At 43.6% G+C, this 25,766-nt stretch overlaps 1 protein-coding gene across 4 annotated transcripts in view; it reads left to right on the forward strand.

Moving 5' to 3' along the window:
* Positions 1-1,980: 1,980 nt before the first annotated feature.
* RAI14 (retinoic acid induced 14) overlaps positions 1,981-25,766 on the forward strand; it is a 165,502-nt gene continuing 141,716 nt past the window's right edge. For 2 of the 4 annotated variants that reach the window (XM_075587806.1, XM_075587835.1), the window contains exons 1-2: positions 1,981-2,247; positions 15,788-15,868. In XM_075587806.1, the coding sequence (XP_075443921.1) occupies positions 15,833-15,868 (36 nt within the window). In that variant the 5' untranslated portion in view covers positions 1,981-2,247; positions 15,788-15,832. Of the gene's footprint in view, positions 2,248-2,432; positions 2,681-15,785; positions 15,869-17,117; positions 17,315-25,766 lie in introns of those variants that run through there. The other 2 variants (XM_075587817.1, XM_075587826.1) reach the window with 2 other exon arrangements.

Below are 25,766 nucleotides of genomic sequence, written 5' to 3' on the forward strand. Positions count from 1 at the left end.
GGACTCATGCTGGACCTATCCCTGCTGTAGCCTGGCCCTTCCACACACCCCTACCTTGCTGCACTGCTATTGGACCCTCTCTCCTATATATACCTTGCAGAGTCACTAACTCTTTGGCTGAGCAGAGAACCAGTTGTTCTCATCACTCTCTGCCTCCCTAGTTCTATTTTGCAGACTTCCTTGTGAACCGAACCGGCTTCCGCTACGTCTTCCTGTACCTCTGGCAACCTGAACTCGGCATACGGCTACACGACTCTCCGCACCTCTGGCATCCCGATCCTGGCTTACGGTAAACGACAACGTCCCTCTCTCTAACCCTGGACTTGGCAAACGGCCTCCACTACCAACCGTACCTCTCCTACCCCGATCTGGAACCCCAGACCAATCTACTCTCAAGACGTGTGTTCGTGGCTGTGGGTGGCGTTCTAACCTTTCCCACCTCAGCACCGCGGTCCCGTCTCGTTTGTGGTGAGCACATCCTGACAACAAGAACATGCTATTGTTATTATTTATATGTGTAGCCATGCATAATAATGACTGCATACATCTTCCCTGTTGGCAGTAAGTCCTGGTAAGTACAGGCCTGCCAGCAGTAGTTATGGAGGTTTTCCCTCAAACCTTGGTGTAGTGTCCTATGTATGGAGGGGAGTGGCTGTATGCTCTGAGTCTCTGGATAGTGACATCAGAGATGCGCCTGCCTCCTGAAGTATATAAGACACAACCCTGTCAGTTAGTGTTGTTGCAAGGTTGCAAGGTTGGCAGAGAAGCAGCTGGTAAAATGTATCTTCCTGCATAAGGGATTGCAGGAATACTTTTGTGACCCTAGTGCAGTAACTAGCGGTAGCAGAGTGACCAATCAAGTCTGTCTAAGCCACACTGTGTCCTTAGTACTGGCGCAGTGGTGATCTCCCTAGGAGAAAGGGAATCCCACTTCAATACGGGAGGGCGTACCTGGCAAAGGGACAGCACGACGAGATGTGCGGCTAGAGCCGGCAGCTGCATGGGGCAGTCTGTTACATCCCAAACTACAATAAAGATGCCTTGTTCAAAGAAACCCCCGCTGTGTGAGTGTGAAGTTACTCAGCAGTGGCAGTCACCACCGAGAAGGAGTTCCTCACCAGGACCATCTCCCTGCGGAAGCATAGATCCTGATGAGGTGGAGGCGCTGCACGTGAAGTAAGTTGGACTCGTACCCACTACCTCAGCTACCTGTCCTGATGATATCCTCTTATAACACCAAGCGGGAGACTCAGGAGTCCTGTTACTTGCAGGTGCACCACCACACACGACCTTGTAATGGGGACCGGTTAGACCACACGGGCCAATGTGAGATTGGGTGGGTCAGACAAGGGGGGTCCAGCCGTTACATATGTGTAACACCTTTCCCCCCCAATCGCAGATAGGGACCATGTGGGGAAATACACGTGTGTTACCGGGTGTGGTGCGTCACCTGATAGGCTCACAGAAGACCTGAACCTCCGCCACTGGGAGCCTGGGGTTACCTGATTCGTCGTACACAGCGCATCCACCTGTAAGGGTTCCCACCTGAGTGGGATGGTCCTCTTACAGGAACCACAATAATAAGACACGCACACAGTGTATGCAAACAACTGTTTTACTATTGCTACTACTAATTAACTCGGTACCCTGTACCACACAGAATAATGCATATAGCCATACACATAACAGTGCACCGGGTGCACACATCAACATTGATATTCACCAAAGTACCTGGGAGCTGGACACCAACCTCTTGATGTCCCTATGTCCAAACCCACCCACGTGTGTTGGAGATAGCGCTATCCCTGGACGTGTTGGTGCACTATTATAGATACCAGCCCGGCTCCAGCCACGGGTGCCGCTATACACTGAAGTGGATCCGCCTGATGTAGTTGTAGTTGATGTCTGTAGTTATAATAAGGTTAGCAGGCACATGGCTTACCAGTAGGTGGCAGTGATGAGCCTCCAGCCCTGGGTCACACACACTGCCTGCAAACAAAAGAGAGAGCGGGGGAGAGGGGGAAAAAAGTACAAAGATCAGGAGCAGGAGATCAAAAGCCGGCAAGTAACAGTATTCAGTGCGAGAGAAGGCAGCCAGGGCTCAGTGCGGGACTGGGAGAAAGCAAAGGCGACATTACCGCTCCCAGCAGCCTGCTCCCCTGCCATGTGCCAGAGACCAGAGGCTTCTCCAAGCAGCCGTGCCAGCTACAAGCCTGGGGAATAGCAGCTGGAAACAACCTATACGGGGTGAGTTTTTTTTCGCTGTAAACAATTAGGCATTGTTGGGCTGTGTCCCTTGTTGATTTGCTGTCCCTTGTTCAGTGGCATTCCGTGCAAAGTGACTGTGTGTGTGTGTGTGTGTGTGTGTGGGGGGGGGGGGTGTGAGGCAATGAATAGGGTTATTGTGTGTCAGGGAGGGAGGTGAGGGGAAAGCGCTGAGAGGCTCGGGCGAGGTGACATGTTGCAGTGGTGGAGACCCCAGTGCTGTGCCGCCGGGAGCCGGGACAGTGCAAGGTGGAGGAGGGGGTTTCACGCCTGCACACTCCTTGCTGGGGTTAGAGACACCGCTGTGACCCATATGGTTTAACATTGTCAGACTCGGCCATTCCTGTTTTTTTGCCATTCCCTTTACTCGAGGGCATGAGTGCAGTATCCAATCCGGAAAAGCTGTTAGAGGGAGGTATGTATCCACGTTTTCCTACTGGGGACCAGGGTGGGTGCAATAACAGCACCAGATTTATAAAGGGGGCGGGGATCCTATGGGGTTGTGTTATTTGGTAAATCTGGTGCTTTCTTTTACAACACTTTTTTTTTATACCGGTTTTGTAATCCTATTGACAAATATTCCCTGGAGTGACCACTAATGTCTGGGACGGTACAGGAGGCGTTTGTGTAACTTCAGGGGTGTTGATCTGAACTTCTAATAACCAAGGACTGGACCAGAAAGTCCTGGTGTTCTATCCAGATCCCTCCTGATGGGTAGAAATGTAAAATCTGCACTTGTTTTGTTCTATAGATAAAGCTAATACTGTCCTCCCCTAATGCGAGTGCTGACAGCTGGCACTCCTTCCCTACATGTCTGCTGGCTGGGTGATTTCCTGCACCAAACAGTCTTGTGTTCAATATAAGATTCCAAATTGGGATTGTGTTGGACCCCTTCTTTATAATTATGATTCACGTCGGTTCATATAATTGGGACACACTAACAGCTGACTCAAATCAGAGGTACTTCCTGCAGTTTGTATGCTATACTCCCAGTAAACATGTAACACGAGGACTGAATAGTTTCTGTTTGGGATATGATGGATTTATAAGTTCTATCAAAAAAATAAGGCCAATAGCCACCAAAAGGGCCACTTTGGGGTTGTGTAAAATAATTCCATGTTCTACAGGCAATTGAAGTGTTGTGAATTCTGTTTTCTCTCTAACCCCAATGTCATAAATAACCTAAAGGCCCTAATATTCTTACTGGCAGCAGATGGGTCTGAAACGCCCCATTTCCACTTGAAGGCACTTAAAATGTGTAACTCTTGTTCATTTAGATGCAAATTTAATGCTTAAACCCTAACTTCAAAAGGCACCAAAACATGTATCACGTAATACACTGTGTATATATAGTACTACTCTTGTTACAGGCTAGATAGGGCTCATACAGTCCCTAAACTACAGTGGTTATTTTACAACAAAGTGTGTGGGGGGGAGTAAACAAAAAGCTATTGGAGAGTTTGACAATGAGATGTGTGCGGTAATAAAGAGAATAACTAGGGTTATGTAATCCCTTAGCTGCTGGAAAGGTTAAACATGAATTGGTTTGCATCATGATTATCAGTAGCTGGGGTGAAAGTGCTCTCTGGTGGGTTTTTTGGCTAAGTTTTATATCTCTGCGACTTTTTTTTGGCCAGCCACGAATGCCTGGAATTCATCACGTTTGTGAACGTGCAAGAAGGTTTCATCCATCTGTAACCAGCACTGCTGTTCTCATTCTTCCTGCTGTGTCACCGATACACAAGCGCACAAAATAAAACCAATAATAATGCACATTTAAATCGGTTGTTTTTCATGTTCTTGTGGTTTACTTTTTTGTCTCCTGTGGAATGAAATTGTAGATTTTCTTTATGATATCTGGAGCAATTTAAATTTTAATGTGGTCTGTAACTGTTACATACGCCTATAACATTATTACCTTTAACTGTGCATATAATGGATAACCCTGTTCACTTAATGTAACTACAGGCATACCCCGCATTAACGTACGCAATGGGACCGGAGCATGTATGTAAAGCGAAAATGTACTTAAAGTGAAGCACTACCTTTTTTTTCCACTTATCGATGCATGTACTGTACTGCAATCGTGATATACGTGCATAACTGATGTAAATAACACATTTGGAACAGGTTCTATAGTCTCCCCGCTTGCGTACAGCTTCGGCACAGGTAGGGAGCCGGTATTGCTGTTCAGGACGTGCTGACAGGCGCATGCGCGAGCTGCTGTTTGCCTATTGGGCGATATGTACTTACTCGTGAGTGTCCTTAAAGCGGGGTATGCCTGTATGTACTTGTAACCATGTATTATTTGTCATTGTAACTCTATGCCCTGGGCATGCTTGAAAATGAGAGGTAACTCTCAATGCATTACGTCCTGGTAAAACATTTTATACCTAAATAAGCTTATTTCATAGACTTCTATTACTCTGTGCCCAGGACATACTTGAAAACGAGAGGTAACTGTCAATGTATTACTTCCTGGTAAAATATTTTATAAATAAATAAATAAGAAGGGACCTAATGGATTTGGTGTCCATAAAGTCAATGGACAATAGCATATATCCAGTGCTCCTTATTCAACATAATGGAACAAATAAGAAAAAAAAACATTTTGTAGAAGATGTTCAGTGGCGGTTTAAGACCCTCTGGGGCACCTCGGCACGAAGGCCTCGTTCAGGGTGCCTGCTTCGCTATGTGCATGCACGTTCAAAACAAAGTATTTAAAGTTAATATCGGTTGTCAGGGTAGCAGCTACCCTGTCGCCGAAGTACGGAGTTGACGCTTGCTACAGTTTCAATAAACAACTCAAGTTGTTTTTTGAAGCTGCAGCAGTGTCACTGGTACCTCGGCAGCCAATGAAATCAATCTTGACAATGATTTCAAGAGTGCAACACCCATGCCTAAGCTGATGTCTGTCGCCCCGCCTCCCGAAAGCTTGAAAAGGTCTGCTGGGGATGATGTGCACGCCGCCCAGCAGACTGACGCGCGGACGAGCGCCCTCCACCTCCTGTCTCTGCCACCCTGAACGAGGCCTAAGACTTTGGAGGCTCTTCTTCTTCGAGATGGCCCTCCTCCTGCAATGCCATAAGGGCCTCTCTCTCTCTCTGACACACTCGCTTTACTTTGGGTGAGGTCTGGGGACTGCAGCTTCCGGTCAGGCAGAAGTTGGATCCCTGCTCCAACAGGAGGACTGAGTGTATGGGAGACCAGTGACCTCTGGGCTGCTGCATGGGAAGTCGCAGCACTGACCCACCACAACCTCCAGGGGCCCACTTACCACGGAGGTCCCTAGGCACGTGCCTAGTGGGTACTGAAAATGTTGTTAAATGCAATCAATATAACAGGCATGAGTGTTACAGAAATAGTGTAATTTTCACAAGAGAGGTTTTTGTTTAAAAAAAAAAAAAGAATGTCTAGAAGCTCCACGACATATGGTGCATCAGCTCATTTGTGGGTTTTAGTCATGAGTATTTTTGGTAATGATGATTTGGTGCAAGTCAAATGCCCGTAGTGCTTGTGGATTACAGGAATGGATTAGATTTGTGTGTCATGCCCTGTAACTAGCAGATGACTCACTGGAACTTGTTCTCTGTTTCCTGTGGTGGCTCACATCAACAACATGGAGCAACAGGACGAGTGCTAGTTTCCATTAATTTTCCTGGAACCTTATTTAAGAACTTGGCACTTCTAATATGTACTACTGGGGAAAAAAAATAGCCACAATGTAAACGTATGTGGGACCACACATTTATAACAAATGCCTCTTATTTAGATGTTATTTTCCTGTTTGATTTTATTTCCGCCATTTTTGACAAACATAGGGATATTTTCTAACGTTTCCTCTCTTGTAACAATAGGAAGTAAATAATTGTGTTATGATAACGTGTTTATTAGAAAAACAAAACATGTGGGTTTCCTTAAGAAGATGGAAGATATATAGTGTATTTTTCTTGATTATAGTCTTCTGCCATGGTACAGCACCTTCTGCTTTTTGTGATTCAAAAATTGCCAATTATTCAGTGTGATCTCAAAAGTGTGAATAATTATGTTAAATGTGTAATGTTTCACAAAATAACACCAGGAGTGAGGCAGTGTACTCCACCAGCATGGAAGCTTTGGTATTCTTGTTCCATCAAATACCAGCGGTCAGATTGCTGTGAATGCAGTTGGCTTAAATGGGGATATTTACTTGACTGCTTGTAATTACCATGTATGTATATCTTTTATATAGCACCATTAATGTACACAGCGCTTCACAGCAGTAATACACATAGATGATACAGCATTTTAAAGGGAATGGATGTATTCATTTTCTGTATACGCTGACACTTCTTCTTGGACAAAGAGAGCCTGGTGCTTTTTGTTCCAGACTCTTTTCTAGATAGTCCTATAACATGGGGCAAAAGTATTTGGCATGAATTTGTGCCTTTCAGTATTAAATATATGAAACTTGTTATTTGAGCTTCTTACATCTGATGCTGATACAAACCTACCCTATTTTTAACAAAAGGCAAACTTTGATGAATCATATAACTCCAAGCAACTTTTCCATTTGTGTTCCAGAAACCACTCCACAAATCCATAAAACGAGGTACAATTCAATTATAATATTTCCCAGTATGCAGCTCTGTACTGTACATAGAACTTCATATGCACAGTCCCAACAAGCTTTCAATCTACAGATGCAGCCTGACGTAATGGCGTCAGTCAGTTTGGCTGCATCTATGTTTTGGTGCCTGAGGCACGGGGAGATAAGCCACTTTATCAAGGTCACAAAGAGTTGACCATGGGATTTGAACCCAATGCGTCAGTCAATGTTGTCAGTAATGAAGTCACTGAGTCACTCCCAGATGCCCCTTGGTTCATTGATGCAAAGTGACACATTTTGCATCATTATTCGAGCAGTGCTGAAATTGAACAACTTTTTCTCTCTTCCTGATGTCCCTGTGGCAATATCTCACCAAAAGGCAATATCGCACCTCCAGCTGACCTGGAGGAAGGTAGTGTTCTCCACAAGGACATTGTGGCTTTCTATTGGTTGCAGGAAGGCTGACCCCGACCGAGGTCCATATTGTATCCTCTTCCTTTTTTTTTAAAGCAAAATTAATAGTGCGGGCTGCTGCTTTTAACAGCCTTGGATGTCGTTGTAATGTTGCAGAGGGTGCAGGAAAAGTTGCTAAGTCACTGGACTTCCCTTCTATTTATAGGGGACCCTTTTTATTTGAATTTTCATATACTTTGTCATTTAAGTTCATACTTTGAAATTGTTGCATTTATTTGTGATAATTTGATACTTTTTACTCTATCATGGAAGAAAATACTATGAGATGTGTATTGTATTCTTGCTTCAGTCTGGAAGCTTTTTTGCTCAATAAAAAGGAGTAAAGCAAACCATTCTAAAGAAATACCCACAAAATAAATCTTTCTCTACCCTTATTTCATGGGGGTGGGGAGAATATCACAGAAATGGACTGCCATATCTTAAAATGTCAATCGGACATATTGCAGAACAGTGACGCCTGATTGAGATCTGACACCAAGGCCACCTTGTGCAATTTAGTAATTATTCCTTATGGCTTTGACATTCCTGGGTGTTTTGTAAAACGTTCAGTTTAGACAGAGCAAGAGCTCAAAGTGAAGCTACAAGGAAAGCCAAGAACGCCTGTAACATTCTCTTCGTAGTGACCATACTGTTTAATTAAAGCATAGGTGGTCCATATGCTAAACTTAACGCGGCAATGTTGCTTAGCTTTTTTGCATTGTGGCAATTTGCTAACGAATGAAACATACTTTCACCTATTCATTATGTTTACTTGACTATTTCAAATGGTTTTTGTAATGCTGCAGCTTCAAAATTAGGCTTGCAAATCACACACCAGAATGGCACTGTCTGTCTGTAACTCCATTGTTTTTGCTGTAACTATACCAGGACAATAGCTTCTAGTTTTTTTTTTTTTTATTCTTTTTGATAGAGAAATAAAGTTAATTTATTTTATAGCTATAATATGAATTCAGGACATTATAAAACCTCAGATTACATTGTGTCTGTATAGTGCAGTGGTTCTCAAGATCCTGAGCTGTGTAAGGCGTTGGCCATGCTGCCGAAGACCCTGTGTGATCACATTGCCTTAAGGCATTGATCGCAACCATAGACCGCGCGGACGACAGCAGGAGGTGGGTGCGCGTTGCGCGAGGATTCAGTTGAAACTGATTTCTCGGCGTGACAGGGCAGGTCACGTGACCAGTTCGCCTAATGAGGGCGAACCAGCTCTGTGACATCTCTGACACGCCCTCCTCCCCCTTCCCCCGACGGTGCATCTACCATGTCCTGAAAACGCTTCCGCGGGCGACATAACGCACGCCTCCGTGCAGACGAAGACTGTAAGGCTGCGTCCATTGTGCCTCTGCCAGGCTGAGCAGTGCAGAATGTTGGCACAGTGCACCCTGTATGGTGACTCCTTTTGGAGCATATAGCTCTGCCCTCCTCAACAGTAACTCACCAGCTGTTTTATCTTATTGTGTGACCCTTATACTTTAAACTTTATTGGCTTTAAGGCCTTATTCTGTATTATACAAAGTGGTTGTTCGGGTCATATCTTTTTTTCAGCAGAAAATGTCCCCACCCTTAGCGAGCTTCATGCTTTGCCCTAAGGCTTCTCATTGAGGAGACTGCACTGAACAAACAGAGTCTCTCAGAATGATTTATGTGCACTTCAAGTTGATATACATCTTCACTTTTACTTTCCATTTATGGTAAAAGTCAAATTAGTCTAACTCTCCATGTCAGTGATGGAGTGCCTCCGAAATCTCAGGACCACAGCGACGTCAACACAAATAGTCCACCTCAACAGCAGTGTTTGGTCACTAACATCTCATATGCAGCCTTTCAATTAGTAAATGATGGTTTAGCTTCTACTGTAAATAATTGTATTCCATACCTAAAGCTCGCATTTATTGGGTGGCTTTTGAAGTGCTGATCATTGATCAGAGCTGTGATTCACTCTGCTAATAAACTGCAAATCATTCATCATTTTTATAGTATTAACTACTGTAGCAACCCCAACCTCCCCCTCCTTCCCCACTCTTCTGCCCTGGTTATGGCTTTAGGGATATCCCAGCTTCAGTACAGGTGGCTCAGTCTTTGACTTTGACTGAGCCACTGATAGAGCCATCTGTGTTGAAGCAGGGATATCCTGAAAACCTGACCTGTCTTAAGGACTGGCGTTTAAGTTACTACTTGTACATAACACTTTTTACCTAGATGCTTTACATACTACAGTATTAGAACACCTTTTGATGGAAAATGCTGTAAGGGGACTTTGTTCAAACCGATTAACTCGTGTTCTGCGTGCGGCAAAATTTGCCCATCTGGGTCTCCGATTTTTGGAAACCTTTTATTAAGAAGCCTCATTGTTGGTTTCATCGCTAGAAATGAGTGGCTTAAGAAAGTTAGCTTAACGTTGTAGATTAAGTGGCACTGCTGCTTTAAACTGTATAGACATAATGATAGTCGGCAGAGACTTCATCTAAGGCCTTATTGTTCTACATTTGATGCATAAAAAACTCACCCCTGCTCCACAACCACTGCACACAGTAATTACCCTTAGCTGATGGATGCTGCATCCATAGAAATATAGTTTGTCGTACTTGTGTAAATCATTTCATTGCAGGTTCTTGCAGCAATGGGGTTTAAAGGGAAAACATGTGACCACGCAGCATTGGAGTATTTGCCCTTTAGGAGCAGGACATTTTACTTCAGCTCCAATTGAACCATTAAAAAAACAAAAACTCAAGAAGGTCAAGGAAGGTGAAGCTGCATCAACATGACACTTAACCCCTTACAATGGCTAACTTTGTTTTCCTTAACTGGAACACAATCTGATTACATGCCCTGGAGACTAGTCATTGGTTATGTTTCAGCGTTACTGAGCTTGTAAGTGTCCTAAGGATAAGAGCTGAGTGACTGAGTAAGAAACTTCCCAGTAAGGTCACTGACTATGAAGAGGGGAACCTGGTTCCAATCCCATTGTCAACACTCCTTATAGACTTGGGCAAGTTAAATGTGTTGGTGCACCTGGGCAGCAACTCCCTGTGGTCCTTATTCACTAAAGGGTGCTAGGCTTCAGCACATCTTAACTCCCATTCATTTGAAAGGGAGCTGGGGTGTACTAAAGCACAGAACCCTTTAGTAAATGTGAGCAGGTGAACATTGCACGGCCAGTACTGTGTGCATTGTCCGCACTTTATGTAGAAAAATACTCAAATTTCCTTGTAGAAAGCTATTAATCATAGTCCCACCCAACATTATTTCTTGAAAGCCATGACTGTGCACAAACCGGCAGATCAGCAAAGATAACAGCGCAGACATTCTTCTCTAATCAGCCCTGGGTTTCCATGTGCCTTTTCTTGTGACAAAGTGCATCATTTAGCAACTACTGGAGGTATTGAAATGTGTGACGGCACCAAAAATAACTAGAATTAATTAGAAGAGCAAGCATAATCTTAACGATTTTAAGGAGATGTGGTGTTTTTGATTGACACGGACATGTGAAGCCTTATGCTTTTAGGTGAGTAGGTCAGATGCTGCCTGGAGAGAATAAAAGGGATTACCTAGTCTGGAGCCTTTTTAAAACATATGTTAGTTGAGTTGCTGATCCAGTTTTAAGCAGCTAGGTAAACATAATACCAAACCACCTACACACACACATGTTTATAGAGTACGTCATAAACATTTTTCAATAATGCTAACCAGTTTGAAACCGCAATATGAGATTTAAAAAAAAAAAAAAGTGGAATTTAACATGTACACTTTTGGCACCAAGGAGAAGGTGGCATCAGAATTATATTGTTAAGTACAGTAATAAGTTTTTATTCCTATGTGGGCTGATCCCATTATTGATTGGCTTGGGCAATGTTGTCGTCCTCCCCCCAACTCCCTCCTTATTATGCCAGGACCTACAGAGGTAAATACGGCAGAAACAAAGGCTCTCCCAGAGGTAAGACAATGAGTGGAGGGTCATGCCCCAATGCCCCTTAATCTCTCCGACCTGTAGAGTTGAGATGCGGAAGCATGGAGCATGGCTGCGTTTTTCCACTGATGTCAGGGAGCATCCTCTGGTCATTCCGTGATGCATGGAAGGGATTTTCTTATGATTGAGGAGGTGTCCGGACAAACAAAACTGTTAAAGAGGCTCTGCCTCTTTATTTTTTTACTGGGTATGAAGCAGGTGATCTCCGGAGCTGCGTCACAGTAAATTCAGCTCGGGGGACCTCTTGCTTCTGGAGATGCATACCTTGGAAGGTGCTGCAGGTAACAATCCCAACTGGGAATAGAAGATTTCCATTTAAAGGTCCCATGGGCCCAGGGCTGGCCTTAGAGCAAGGCGGTTGTCTTACGCTCCGTGCCTTTTTGGGGGCCACGCGCTCCCTCCTTTTGGCTCCAAGATACCACTTCCACCCAACAGGAGAGGGGGGAGCTGGGGAGTTCCCGGACCGGTGCAGGACCGCTGCTCACCCCAAGGTGTGTGTTGTGGGGGTCTAACCCCTTCTCTGGAGTGGCCCTCCTCCTGCAGCGTTGTGTTGTCATGGTGACCCGACGTCACATGACATGTTGCCATGACAACACAACATGATGCCGTGACATCACGCTGCCGGAAGATGGGTGACGCTGCCTGGAGGAGGGGCCCTGCAAGAGTTACGGACGGCCCATAGGAAACTGCAACGTCATCCCTTGTGGCTTCCTCTTGGTCCACAGGACCTTTAACTGGATATGGGATGCTGACATCACTTTTTAGAGATAAGTATCTAAGGGAGCATGGGGTCCCTGGAGCTGAAATTAACGCGGCTCAACTGAGGAAAACCCCTGCTTCCCACCTAGGGAGGCATACTTTTTCAAAGGCAATGCTCCTACAATCAGTCAACAAAGGCAAAACTTGCAGATGTGGAGCCCCGGAACCTCTATAATATTTATTAGGAAACATTTACTTTTTGAGGGGATGATTCTGCGTTTAAATAAAGACACATTGTTAGACTCCAAATATTCCCTCAAGTTCATTAGCCGATAGTTGGAAATACTGTAAGAAAGTAATGTGACACTGTGCAGAACAGATTCATGTGGGTATCACGTCTCTAAAGACTTTACCAGGGACTAGGCGAATTGTTTCCTTCTGACTTTGTGGTGTTAATCATGCTAGCTCTCACATATCATAACCATCCATTTAGTTTCATGCATTCCACAATAATGTGTGTCTGTTTCATCCTTAAGAATTACATCCAGTTACAGATTAATGTTGCCTTCAAGGCATTATAAAATGGCAACATACAGTAATTCCTGACATGCCTGATTGCTATTAAGGCTGCTTGTAACATAATAAAAACACATAAATGTACTAATGTTACAGATTTTATTGAAATGTTGCCATAGAAGTATTCTTTAAGCAATATAAGTGTTCTACTCAAATAGTCTGTACAGAAGCAGAACCAGAGACTGTTTCCCTTCTGCACATTAAGAGACTGTGGAAATCTGATTTTTCCACTGTTTTGAGTCCGTAACTGCAGCAAAATAACTTTGCTGGTCTGCCGTTGCAGTTTAAAGACCTCAAGTAAGAAAATCCTCTTGAGATGTCTTTGGCTCAAATGTTGGGTCTTATGGTTTTGTTTTATAAGAAGGAAGCAATTATTCCCACAACTTCTTCTTTATGACATTCCACATTCTTCTTAATAAAATGTGTAAGACACAAGAAATTATATTCAATGGAAATTCAATCAAAGCTGCCTTTCAGACAGATTTTATCTCTGTAATAGATGGCCGACTTAAGGCACACTGTTATCCCCCTTTTTGTGTGTGTGTGTGTGTGTGTGTGTGTGTGTGTGTGTGTGTGTGGTGTATTGCTTACAATGTTGGTATATTGTAATTCTTATTCTTGTCTCATGTCTACTTCGGTACGCTAGTCTAACTACAACAAGCCGTGAGACGGGATGCCGTGATGTCACGTTGCCATGGTGTCATTTGACGCCGCGCGGCCATGTTTTCAGGACCTGCAGGGGGAAAAGAGTATAATTTGCAAGGGAGATGCTGGAGATCGCCACATCACCCGGCACAGGTTTGCACTCGACAGCAGCCAAAATTCACTCGCCCGTAGCAAGCGGGCGAGTGGATTTGTCGAGCCCTGGCCATGACCACGTGCTGCCAGGACGCTGCAACATCAAGCAGCGCCGTGTTGCAATGACCACATGATGGAGATGTGGAGCAGGAGAAGCTGAGAGTTCATATACCTGCTCTTATTACAGTATATCAGCGCTGCGCAAACTTTTTCAGCTGCGGCCCCCTTCCTTGGAGCCTAGCGTTCACGCTCCACCGAAGGCACGGCTTCAAATGACGTTGCGGGTCACGTGTCCCCACCGCGCCATTTGCTGCTGCGTTGCCATGGCGACGTGTTGCCGAAGACACTGCTGACACTAGGTAAGTGAGGTTACAGAGGCCACACGCCTCCCCCGGCATTAAATTAGTTTGCAAACCGCTGCAGTATATTACAATCTGGTTACCTTTGCATTTTCTTGAGTTTTGAGAATGATTTTTCGTTCAATGTAAACCCCCCATTCTCATGATACAATTGCTGGATTATCTTAGATTTGGAAAATCACATGAATTTGCAAAGTGTGTTTTAAAGACTTTGTAATATATGTAGGTAAACAACTATGCAAAATATATTGCAGCTGACTCCTTTTTGTTTGTGGTTTCAGTCCGGGGGTGGGGGAGAGGCAAAGGAGTATTGCTAGTGGTATTAATTAACTGGTATTAATTAACTATGTGGCCCTTTTTTTACTTTCTATGAGACGGGGCAACAAAATAATTTGACTTCATTAGGGAAAAACAATCAATATAATTGCAGCATATCTGCCTAATTAAATTAGAATGAGGTGAGCTCAGACCTACCCCTGTAACGGAATGTATCAGTAACACTATATAATTCAATACCTTTATGGATTATGCTGCTAGGAAAATATAATTGGCCATTTGTCTATGGAAAACAATGACAAAAATTCTGCACTCCTCCCAAATTGGTTCGCAATTTATGAGTGAAATTCTACATTTTGATCCGAAGTCTGATAACAGAGACATTTACAGTACAGTAGTTGCATCTTTTGATCAAAAAATGATTAAGCCGTGTCAAGGTAACTCCATTTAAGCAGCTACCTACACTAAATGCATAATATTTCTTATTGTCTCGCGGACTAAACATTATGCTATATGTGTACAGGCCTAAGGTAGGGGGGGGAACAGCCATTGTGAGTGCCGACTGCGCAAACGTCAAGCGCCGATCACTCATGCGTATGCATGCAAAACCCCGAGGCGTCTGGTCACCCTACCTAAAGGGTAAAGGAATAGTAAAGCATTTATGCCATCTGTGATTCTGTGCAATTAAAGCTGACAAAAAAACAGAAATGATACACCCGGTTCTCTAGTTTCTGTCTCCGACATTCACCACCTTCTCCTATAGAGTGAACTTCACATTGTAGTAGTGTTTTATACCTATTTGCTAATTGGAGAATTGACAAGGAGCTCCGAATTGAATTATATAGTTATACTGATACATTCCTGTGTAGGTTTGAGCGCAGAAAATAGTTGGGGGGTTTTTTTTGGATGTGTTTGGACCCTCCTTTATTGGTGCTGAGTTCCTTGCCAATTTTTTTCCATTAGCAAATGGGTATAAAACACTTCTAGAAAGTGAAGTTCAGTCTCTAGGTGGTGTGTCTGACAGTCTGTCTGAGTCACAGATGGCATAAATGCTTGTCATTGAACCCTTTAGGCACTTTCACATATGTCACAAAGTTTACTCCCCGAGACAATAAGAAATATTATGCATTTAGTGTAGGTACCAGCTAAAATTGTGTTTTACTTGCAGGCTCTATTATTTTGTGATCAAAAGATGTAACTAAATAACTCCTTTTTGTTTATAGGACTTGAGATCAAGATGTACAATTTTAATGTACTGATTAATTGCAAGCCAATTTGGGAGGAGCGCAGGATTTTTGTAATTGTATACTCCTGTATGCAATTAGACACCACCTGTTACTGATGTCAAACCTCATATTAATTATACCGTTTTATTATGCACTGCTTTCCCCCCCCCCCCCCCCCCATCCCCCGCCCAATGTTGGTGGCCTGCCATGCACAGATTTAAAATTGGCTTAAAGTTTAAGCAATACAGCATCGGGTATCAGTGGAGTTCTGGGTCTGCGTAAACAGGGAAACTGGATTCATTGTGGAAATCAAAATACATTTTTGTTGGAAGGTCAATCATCTACAAAATGCATTTTTTTAAATCTAATGTCTGAGGACTGCGGTATTTATACTTCAGCTGCTAGATGTGCCTGTAATACACAGCACCGTTATACAGTCGTATGGTGCAGCCTCACTGGCAGCGAAAGGGTTACAGGGCTCCTACTGTATATTGAGTATGCCGTGCAATTAGTTGTCCATGAATTAGATTATTTAAGACTGTTCTGTTTCATTTCACAGGTATTGACGTTTTAGTAAAGCTGTGAAAAGTTGAATGGATTAAACATGAAGAGTCTGAAAGCAAAGTTCAGGAAAAGTGATGTAAGTACAAGATGACTCATTGTCTGGCTGAGCATGTGTCCGCTTATACAGCAGAGTGAAGCTGTGATCTCGCTGTACAAGTCAGGAGGTTAATGAACTACACACAACAGAAGTGACTGCCATTGTGAAATTGTTTCAACAAATCTACCATAAAATAAACTGCTGATTCAACTTTAAATATGTGTTCAGTGGGAGTTAGCTAGTATTATAATCTAGTGGTGGTTTTATATCTCCTATCTATATTACATGCATGCAAATACATTCTGTACTGAAACTCAAAACAAAGGACTGCATTGATAGATTTTTATAGGTTAACTAAGGGCAGAGGTTCCCAACTCCAGTCCTTAAGCACCAGTAACGGTGCCGTTTTTAAGGCTATCCTCCCATTAGCAAAGAGTGGGAGACCTGGGCCCTTTTGGCCGTAAGTTGGGCCTGGGCCGAGGTCAGACCCAACATCTGCACCTGCCTGTATCTATTCATTGTAATTTTGATATTGTATTTTTAGTTGCTTAATGTTCTTGGATCCTTTTCTGTGTTTGTGTGTGTGTGTGTGTGCACGCACATACATACATACATACATACATACATACATACATACATACATACATACATACATACGACAAAGTCGTCTTTTTTAAAGCAAATGAAAGTGCATTGCTGTGTGTGTGTGTGTGTGTGTGTGTGTGTGTGTGTGTGTGTGTGTGTGTGTGTGTGTGTGTGTGTGTGTATACACACACAAAGAAGAAAAGAGTCCCTATAAAAGCACTCGAGCAAGAATAATATATAAATTGATTTATTCAAGTAACATGAATTACACAAAAATCCCTTGGACTGTTATCTTATTTTTGTGTAATTCATGTTTCTTGAATAAATCAATTTATATATTATTCTTGCTCTAGTGCTTTTATAGGGCCTCTTTTCTTTTTTTTTCTTTGTTGGTATTCATTCATATTTGTCCCTAGCACCGTCATTAGGCTGTCATTTCTTATCAGTGTGTTTTCTTTTGATTTTGAGCAATTTTGTCTCATTTTTCTAGTTAGTCCCAGGCTTAATTTGTGTTGTTTTAAATATATATATCCTCCCACACTGCTCCACGTTTTCAATATATATATCCTCTCACACTGCTCCACATCTGCTGATGCACTATACAAATCCCTACACTGGCTTCCCAAATACTCTAGAATTCCGAGCTAGAATTTTGAATTTAATTGTAAAGCTCTCAATTATGCTTCCCCCTCTTACATCACAGCTCTGATCTCCAAATACACCACCTCCATTCTGCCTATAACCTAGAAAGTGACTTGCCCAAGGACACAAGGAGCTGACACCGGGGATTTAAACCAGGCTCCCCTGCTTCAAACTCTGTGTCGTTACCAGGGTTCATGCCTTGACTCATTGAGCCACTTCTTCAGCCCTATCTATCATGAGGATATTTAAATGTATCAGGTACAGTATGTGTAGCAGGCTTTATTGTTCCTTGCAACACAACACATCCCATTACAACGCAGGATATGAAAGTTTCCATAGGATTCAATGGCAGCAAATGCAGAATATGACAGAATATCCCACCATACCTCACTAGTGGGAACAGTGAAGACTGCTACAGCTGTGTAATATTAAAGCAGGGGCCTAATATAACATTTTATTTCAATCAAACTCGCTTCTGCATTACCATTGCCATAAATCTATTTTCATTTTGACTGCTTCAGAAAATAACACAACCCTAACCTTATAAAGTAACAAAATGTGTTATCGGGTGTCCAGCATATGTGAGTCAGTGAAGCCTAAGCCGCAATGTTCTCATTTTAAATGATGTGACTTGCATTATATTTCATTCTGTTTTGGCACAGATTACTGTAGAAGTTGAAAAATACGTTCAATATGTAAAGCTAAGTGAAATATGGCTAACTGGGACACATTTCTCTCATTATGAGGTGCAAGGAAACAGAGCTTCCTCAGCTGTATACTAGTCCAGGAAATGTGGTAAAGTAGATGAAACTAAATACCCGATGTTGCTCACATTCCATAAGGGCTGGGTTTTTTATTTATTTTTTACAGAAATGGTTTTGTTCTTTTTCTCAGTGTAGTAAGTTACTGTGAGGGATATTGGGCTAAATTCTGTAAGGTTTTGGTCATAGATATGCTTTATTACAGGGGTGCTTAACTCCAGTCCTCAAGATCCGTCCAACAAGTCCAGGTTTTAAGGACCTCCCAGCTTCGGCACAGGTGGGTCAGTCATTGACTCAAGGACTGGAGTTGAGCCCCACGGCTTTATTGTATAATTCTGCACAATTAAACTTTAGCAAAACATGGCAAGTCAACAACTGCTCTATGTATATAGATACTATTCAATATGATGTGCAGATATACTGTACGCTCCATTCATTTGAATAGGTTTACATCTTCCTGAGCAAGGGGAAGATGGCTTTGCAGCAAGATTAGTAGGGCCATAGTTTGAGCAGTTTTTTATTGTTTCATTCAAAAAAATAATAATATATAGAAAGGTTTATTACAGACATCCTGAATGCGTTTCACCATAAGCCATAATACAAATGTTCTTTTATAAAGCCAGACATTTGCAGGCAACTAAGGAACCAACTCTCCAATTTCAACATTCTTTGCAGTTGCTTTAAAGGCAAAAATGTGCCTAAAGACAGTACGATCACAAGTCTCAAGTCTTTGCTGGAAGCCAGGGTGCTGTGATACCCTGGGGTGCCGCAAGCCTTTGCCAAGGGTGCTGAAGCCCCTGGGGAAAACATGCTGCTCGGTTAGTGCATCAAACTGAGAACTAACAAGCCTCGCTCAGCCTCTTTCTGAAATGCTGTAACTATGTAATAGTTAGAGGGTGCCACCCAGAGATCAACTAACATATATGACTTGGCAAAAGTGGACTTGTGACGAGAACAAGTCCAAGGTACGCACCTCCTGATAAAATGTTACTTTTAATACATCAAGTAAAAGAACGTTTCTGACATGAATCACGGAGAATCTAAACCGTGTAGGACACTGAGAACTGGATCTGGCGACCTATAGAACAAGTCTCGAGCGCGAGGGGGGGAGAGAAATTAGTATCCAGACAAATTTTACAGAGCGATGAAACCCTGAGCGTTCAATGTAATTCTAAAAGGGCTAGTCCAGAGTGGAGGTGTAATCTAGTCAGAGCCAGTATTACAATTTCTACGTGGGGGGTAGACTCTTGGGTGTTTCCTCAGTATCAATATACAAGCATTGTCCTGTTGTTGCTGTTATAAGTGAAGGCACAAATCATTGGAAACAAAACAGGGGCAGTGTTGCAAGTGTGGGGGGAAGCTAATTACCTAACTGCCTCATCTCCAGATGTCGGGAGCAATGGGAGGTTGAAACAGTAGGTAAATAGAAGTGCTATGAGCTTGAAATTATGTTGGTAAAAGTTAGTTTTCCTTCTAATGCATTTCCTTTTCCTTTTTCAAATATTAATTTATTTATTTTTCTTGGTATATGGATACAAGGGGCAGTGCATCCCACAATGTTTAGAGGCTGTGATCTGCCTCTACTCGCGCTCCTCTTTCCGCCTGCTACAGAGGAGAGGGAGGACAGGCGGATCGCAGAATGTGGAGCGTGTGATTTGGGAAGGGGGGCAGCGGGGGGTGGTATTGCGAAAAAGGCGGAGTGTGCTCTATGACAATGGGGGATGTCCGTGTGGAGTGTTGGAGGGTAAGTGTGAGTGCGTAAGGCCGTGTCCATGGTGTGCCTCTGAGGCAGGTCATAGAGCGCCTGACCGCATGCGCGATGCAGAGCGCCGGTGCTCACAATGCCAAGAAAACAAATTGTTTCTGCCGCGTGATGGGTGGGACAAGTGAGCGGTTTGCCCAATGAGGGTGAACCAGCATCATGATGTTACGGCCACGCCCCCGTCGCGTCTACCCCAAGGCCACAAATCTCTCCTGCAACAGGCGTGCGGCACACTGCCCATGGACGCGGCACACTGCCCATGGACGCGGCACACTGCCCATGGACGCGGCACACTGCCTATGGACGCGGCCCAAGAAGGGCCTGGTGTGGAGTTTGAGCCTGCAGTTGTGCCCTAATATTTAAAAAAATTGATAACCGTTGTATTGTGTTAAGCATTTGTTTTGTGGGCAGGTTTGTGTATGCTTAGAGCAGTGTAACCTTTTTCTGTGTAATTGTCTCCAACTTCCGCTTTTACCTATTTCCATTGAAGCTATTTTTCTGGGTGAATGGAGTAACGGCTTCTTCTTCTTTTCTGGTCCAAGAATTAAACTCTATATAGTGATTATGAAAATGTCAGGAAGAAAGTTAACCAGACACAAAGCAAGTTATGGTGGGGGTTTGGGGGGAGGAAAGTGGCATATAGTGTATAGCAACTATAAATATCATTTTGTGAGCACATTCACGTGTCTCAGACGGGTCCACAACCCTGCCCTTCCCCATTATCTCTTGGCATACAATGCTTCCACTGCAGTCAGTGATTCTGGGTAATGACGTGCAAATGAGCACTCGTTGTGTCATTTTAACATGGACCCCCTATAAGCTTATGCCTGTCGTATAATACAGCTTTTGAATGGAATTGGAATACTAACTGGTAGTGGATACTTTTCTGTTCTATTTAAAAGCATGGATTATATATTGTTTATATTTACATATGTACAGTATGTATGTATGTCTTTATATAGCGCTTATATATTCTCACAACCCAGGGGGAGCACGAGGGAGAAAGACAACAGAAAAAACAAACTAAGTGCAGACAATATAGTTCAGTGTGAAAAAATATGATGATTATCTTGGCTCTTCTGTGCAGCCTACTCACAAGATAGTAGTAGTGTAAGGACAATATCAGGTATCAAGGGATCTATGAAGTCTTCTAGACGCAGGCAGGATAATGCACTCGTTCAGCAATAAAGTAGATTAGGGCATGGAAAGTAAAGAAAAATCTCCATAGTGCAGATCAATGGTATAAAAAGGATATTTTATAGTAATGCTTAAAAATGCACACTTACAATAGACAAGTGTAAAAACAACATTTATCACTCAAAGTGAATGTGGAATGATGGGGATAGTTCCGCAGCTCACCACACCGCCTCCGCTCCGTGACCCCTGTATGTATGGCCGTCTATTCTCTCTCCTGCACCGCAGCGTTCAGGGATCACCTCCAGCACTGTTTCCAGTGCGATCCGTCACTTCGGTTTCCTCGGGGAGCTCCGTCGCGTCACTTCAGGTAGGGCTTGTGATGGACAGCTACCAGCACCAATCCTCTCTCTTCCTGGGCGGGTCCCCTCTACGCGTTTCGCTAATAGGACAGCTGGCATCGTCAGGAGAAATATGCGTAGAGGTTTTCAATAATGTCTGCCCATCTCACACTCAAAAGGTTCTATATTTTCTTTTCCAATCTTTTTGGTATTAAGGTTCAATTTCAATATTTGCTCATTTGATTTGACCTTTTGCAATTTTTGTTAAATTCCTTTTAATTCTTATACGATGTCCCCGTCCCGTCTGACTTTAAGAATATAAATGAATGCCTCTTCTTTTCCATTTCCTCCCCCACCTGTTTATTTAGCCACATTGGTTTAGACGTGTTTCTTTTATATTTATTACTGTACCTATGGGCAAGTGTGCTTTTCTAGGAATATTTTAGGCTACCCATATTTATCTTGCACAGTTTTTCCTGCAAAAATGTAATCCCAATGTATTCCTTGTAGATTGTGTCTCAGTTTATTAAAATCTGCCTTTCTAAAGTTTAAACTATTAGTTGAACCCGTGTAATACAGTTTTTAATAATTTTATTTCAAGTGAGACATGTTTCTGTGGAGAGAGCAGTGCGGAAGCCATATTGTAGAGGGTCTAGGAGACAATAGGTGTTGAGAAAATGGAGCAAGCGTGAGAATACAAGACGTTCAAGGATTTTGGAGGCAAAAGGCAGGAGGGAGACAGGTCGATAGTTAGAAAGACGGTAGGGTCACGCTTGCTGTTTTTGAGTAATGGTATAACTGTTGCATGCTTGAAGGATCAAATGGGAGAAAAAGAACCCAGTCTTGTAGCACTCATTCACAACAAATGTATAATGATAAATTTAAAATACTTTATTAATAACTATGAATAAAAAATAGGGTGTTAAAACGTAATTAAATACTATATTTGAACAGCACGTGACTGTATCCTTGGTAACCCACCCAAGTCTAGGTGGGTAGATGTGGTAAGATCCCTAATAGATACTCGGGATCAGATGCTATAAGTTATAGCTACCTAAAATATAGGAGAGGAGCCTGAGAGAGCCCACCGAAAGGACGGTCTCTATGTGAGTGTATCTAGGCGTGTAATGTGCTCTAAATGGATACACTCATGATGTATGTGGCATATAATGCGATAGGTTAGACCTATATAATATCTGCCCCAGATAGAGATTGCACTGGTTACTACATAGATTCACCAGCGCTGTCAGAGCTAAGTCTCTAATAAGGACATATATTGCCCATACTCTAAACATAAGTGCAGACTAATTGGCAGACACTCAAGTGTGATAATAAATGTCGGCAAGCTAAGGCATCTAAAGGAAATTACCAAAACACCTTCGAGGTAATGTGAACCCAAATAGGCACTCCCTCACTACTGTCAGTAAGGTATCGGTAATATCTGTTATTATGAGAGTGTTCGTGCATTGCACCTAGCAGCCCATGCAGAATGTTTTCTTAGCAGCCGCACGTACACACTCTGCACACATAGGTAATCACCCTTAACATGACAGGGTGATATGGTGCGCAGAAGGAGGAGGCTAGTGTAGAAGCAACCTCCACAGTGTTTGCGTTGGTAAATCTGTTATCAGCGCTGACTGATAGGGCTAATGTATGCACATGAACAGCTAAGATATACTGAGAGACTACTCAGCAGATAAGGGATAGATGCACTTTGAAATGCCAACAATTGCAACTCTTACTGGAGTAGGGTACACAGGGGTTAATTGTAGGATGAAGTCAGTATAGCCCCAAAACACCCCACCCCCCCTCTCTCAGAATACAGAGCAATTATATGCACAAGGTAATAAAGTGGGGAGACGGTCTAACTAGTGATCGCATAGTCCCCTATATCAGCACTGATCCTGGTTATATCAGTGCCGATATGCTCGAGGACATGCCTGTCTATCAGGTGAGTAAATCAATGACTCCTTAGGGCATGGAGGATCCCGCGATAGTGGTATATAGAGCGATCCCTGGTTAACATACACTCCACGGGAAGCTTAGATAGGGTAACGCGGATCAATATCCTTGGACTGTTGTATTTAAATAAATAAACAAGCTTCCCGCGTGTGCAGGGGGAGAATGGCCTAGGTGTGTAGCATGCTTGAAGGAGGATGGAAAGGTTCCAGAGTAGAGGGAAGAATTACAAATCTGTGAGCGTAGGGATTATAGAAGGAGCAAGACGTTTTAGGAGATGGGAGGGAATTGAATCAAGAGGGCAGGTGGTAGAGGGAGAAGAGGAGATCAGCAGTGACACATCCTACTCCGAGATAGCGAGAAAAGAGTCAAGGAAGGCAGGAGGAGAGTTAGGAAGCAGCGTGGGATGGGAGGAGGCAACAGAGGGGATGTTCTGACGCATGGATTCCATCTTTTCCTTTAAAAAGTCAGCAAAGTCCTGAGGTGAGATGGAGGAAGAAGAGGAGGCAGCCGAGGGTGGTCTGAGTAGAGAGTCAAAGACAGAGAAGAGTCGGCGTGGCGTAGACTTGTGCGTGTTGATTAGTGATGAAAAGTAGGTTTGTTTAGCCTGAGAGGGCAAAGTTGAAACAGGACAGCTTAAATTTGTAGTGAAGGAAGTCTGTGAGTGTATGAGATTTCCACCAGAGGTGTTCAGAGGAACGAGTGGAGGAACGCAGCATGCGCATGTGGGAATTTAGCCATGGTCTGGGGTTAGAAGGGCGAGGACAGCAGAGAGAAAGCAGGGCATGTAGATCAAGAGAGGAGGATAAGGCAGAGTTGTAGTTCCTGACCAGGTTGTCAGGGTCTGAAGCAGAGGAGAGGGAGGAGCGTAAAGTGGAATCAAAAGCTGGTAGGTTAATAGAGCGCAGGTTTCTGCAGAGGGGTAGAAGCGAGAGGGATAAAATGAGATGAGGTGATGGTCAGAGAGAGGAAAGGGGGAAATGGAGAAATCAGTGAGAGAAAAGATTTTAGTGAAAACCAGGTCTAGGTAGTGGCCATCCTTGTGGGTACTGGCTGCAGTCCACGGTTGAAAGCCAAAAGAAAAGGTTGGAGAGAGAAAGTGGGAAGCCCAAGGGAGAGAGGGGTCATCAATGTGGCCATTAAAGTCCCCAAGGAGAAGAACAGGGGAGTCTGAGAAGAGAAAGAAAGAGAGCCAGAATTCAAAGTGAGAGAGAGAGAGGCAGAAGGGGGATGAGTAGAGGTAGGTGGGTGATAGATGACCACCACATGGACAGGGAGAGGAGAGAAGGTCTGGACTGTGTGAGCCTCAAAGGAGGGAAAAGCAAGAGAGGGGGGGAATAGGAAGGGTTCGGTAACGGCAGAGAGAGGAGAGCAGGAGCCCCACACCTCCACCCCTGCCATCAGGGCGCGGAGTGTGGGAGAAAAGAGGCTGCCATAAGAGAGAGTGGCTTCCAGAGCAGAGTCAGACTGAGTGAGCCAGGTCTCTGTTATAGCAAATAGGAGCAGGGAGTGAGAGAGAAAGAAGTCATGTACAGAGAGGAACTTGTTAGAAAGGGAGCGAGCATTCCAAAGGGCACAGGAGAAAAGGAGAGAGGAGGGAGGGTAATGGGATGGTTATGAGGTTAAAGGGGTTGACACTAGAAGGAGTAGAAGTTACATGTGGGAGGCAAGGACGAGAGCAAGTAGAAATAAGGCAGTGACAAGGATTGGGAGAGATATCCCCAGAAGCAAGGAGGAGTCGCTTAGAGCAGGGGGGCGCAAACTTTTTTCCCTGCGCCCCCCTGCCGGCTGTCCCCTCACTCCCGCGCCCCCCTCCCAACCCCAACTTACCCGCGCTCCGGCGTAATGACGTCACGTTGCCATAGCAACGTGACGTCACATGACCTCGCAGCGTCATTTTGACGCCGCGTTGCCATGGCGACACAGGGAGGAAGCCGCCGGAGCCACGGTAAGTTAGGTTTACAGAGGCCCTGCAGCTCCCCCGGCACTTAATTCAAGTGCCTTCGGGAAGCGCGCGGGGCCTCTGTAAACCCCGCTGAGTCCAGTTTGCTTTATTTTGTACACCAACCTCTTGTGTGGCACCGTATCAAAAGCCTCTGCGATATCGAAACAGACCTGTATTAACCTGGTCTTCATACTGGGCTAAATACTTACCACCTCCAAAGAAACAAATAAGGTTAGTTTGACACGACCTATCCTTCATAAATCCATGCTATTACTAATAATTGTTTTATCCGTAAGGTATTCCTGAATACTATCCCGTAACAAACCTTCCAGTAGCTTTCCCACTATTGATCTGTAACTCCCCGGTTGTGAGCGTGTGGTACTGAGCGTGTGGTACTGAGCCTGTGTCTTTGCATGGTAAATGTAATGGTTTGGCTATAACTGAACTTGTCTCCTTAAGAACCCTTGGGTTCACACTATCGGGGCCAGGTGCCTTATTTACTTGAATTTCATCAAGCAGCCTATACATTTCTTCCTAAGTTAATCAATTAATTAATATAGTGGTGGTGGCTTCTTCCTGGCGTAATATTATTGCAATTGATTGCTCCCTAGTAAATACAGAGGCAAATAATTTATTTTGTACATCTGCTTTTTCCTTTTCAATAATGTCTGCCCATCTCACACTGAAAAGGTTCTATATTTTCTTTTCCAATCTTTTTGGTATTAAGGTTCAATTTCAATATTTGCTCATTTGATTGGACCTTTTTGCAATTTTTGTTAAATTCCTTTTAATTCTTATACGATGCCCC

This window comes from Ascaphus truei, chromosome 1 (assembly GCF_040206685.1).
Source record: "Ascaphus truei isolate aAscTru1 chromosome 1, aAscTru1.hap1, whole genome shotgun sequence".
NCBI classification, from domain to species: domain Eukaryota; kingdom Metazoa; phylum Chordata; class Amphibia; order Anura; family Ascaphidae; genus Ascaphus; species Ascaphus truei.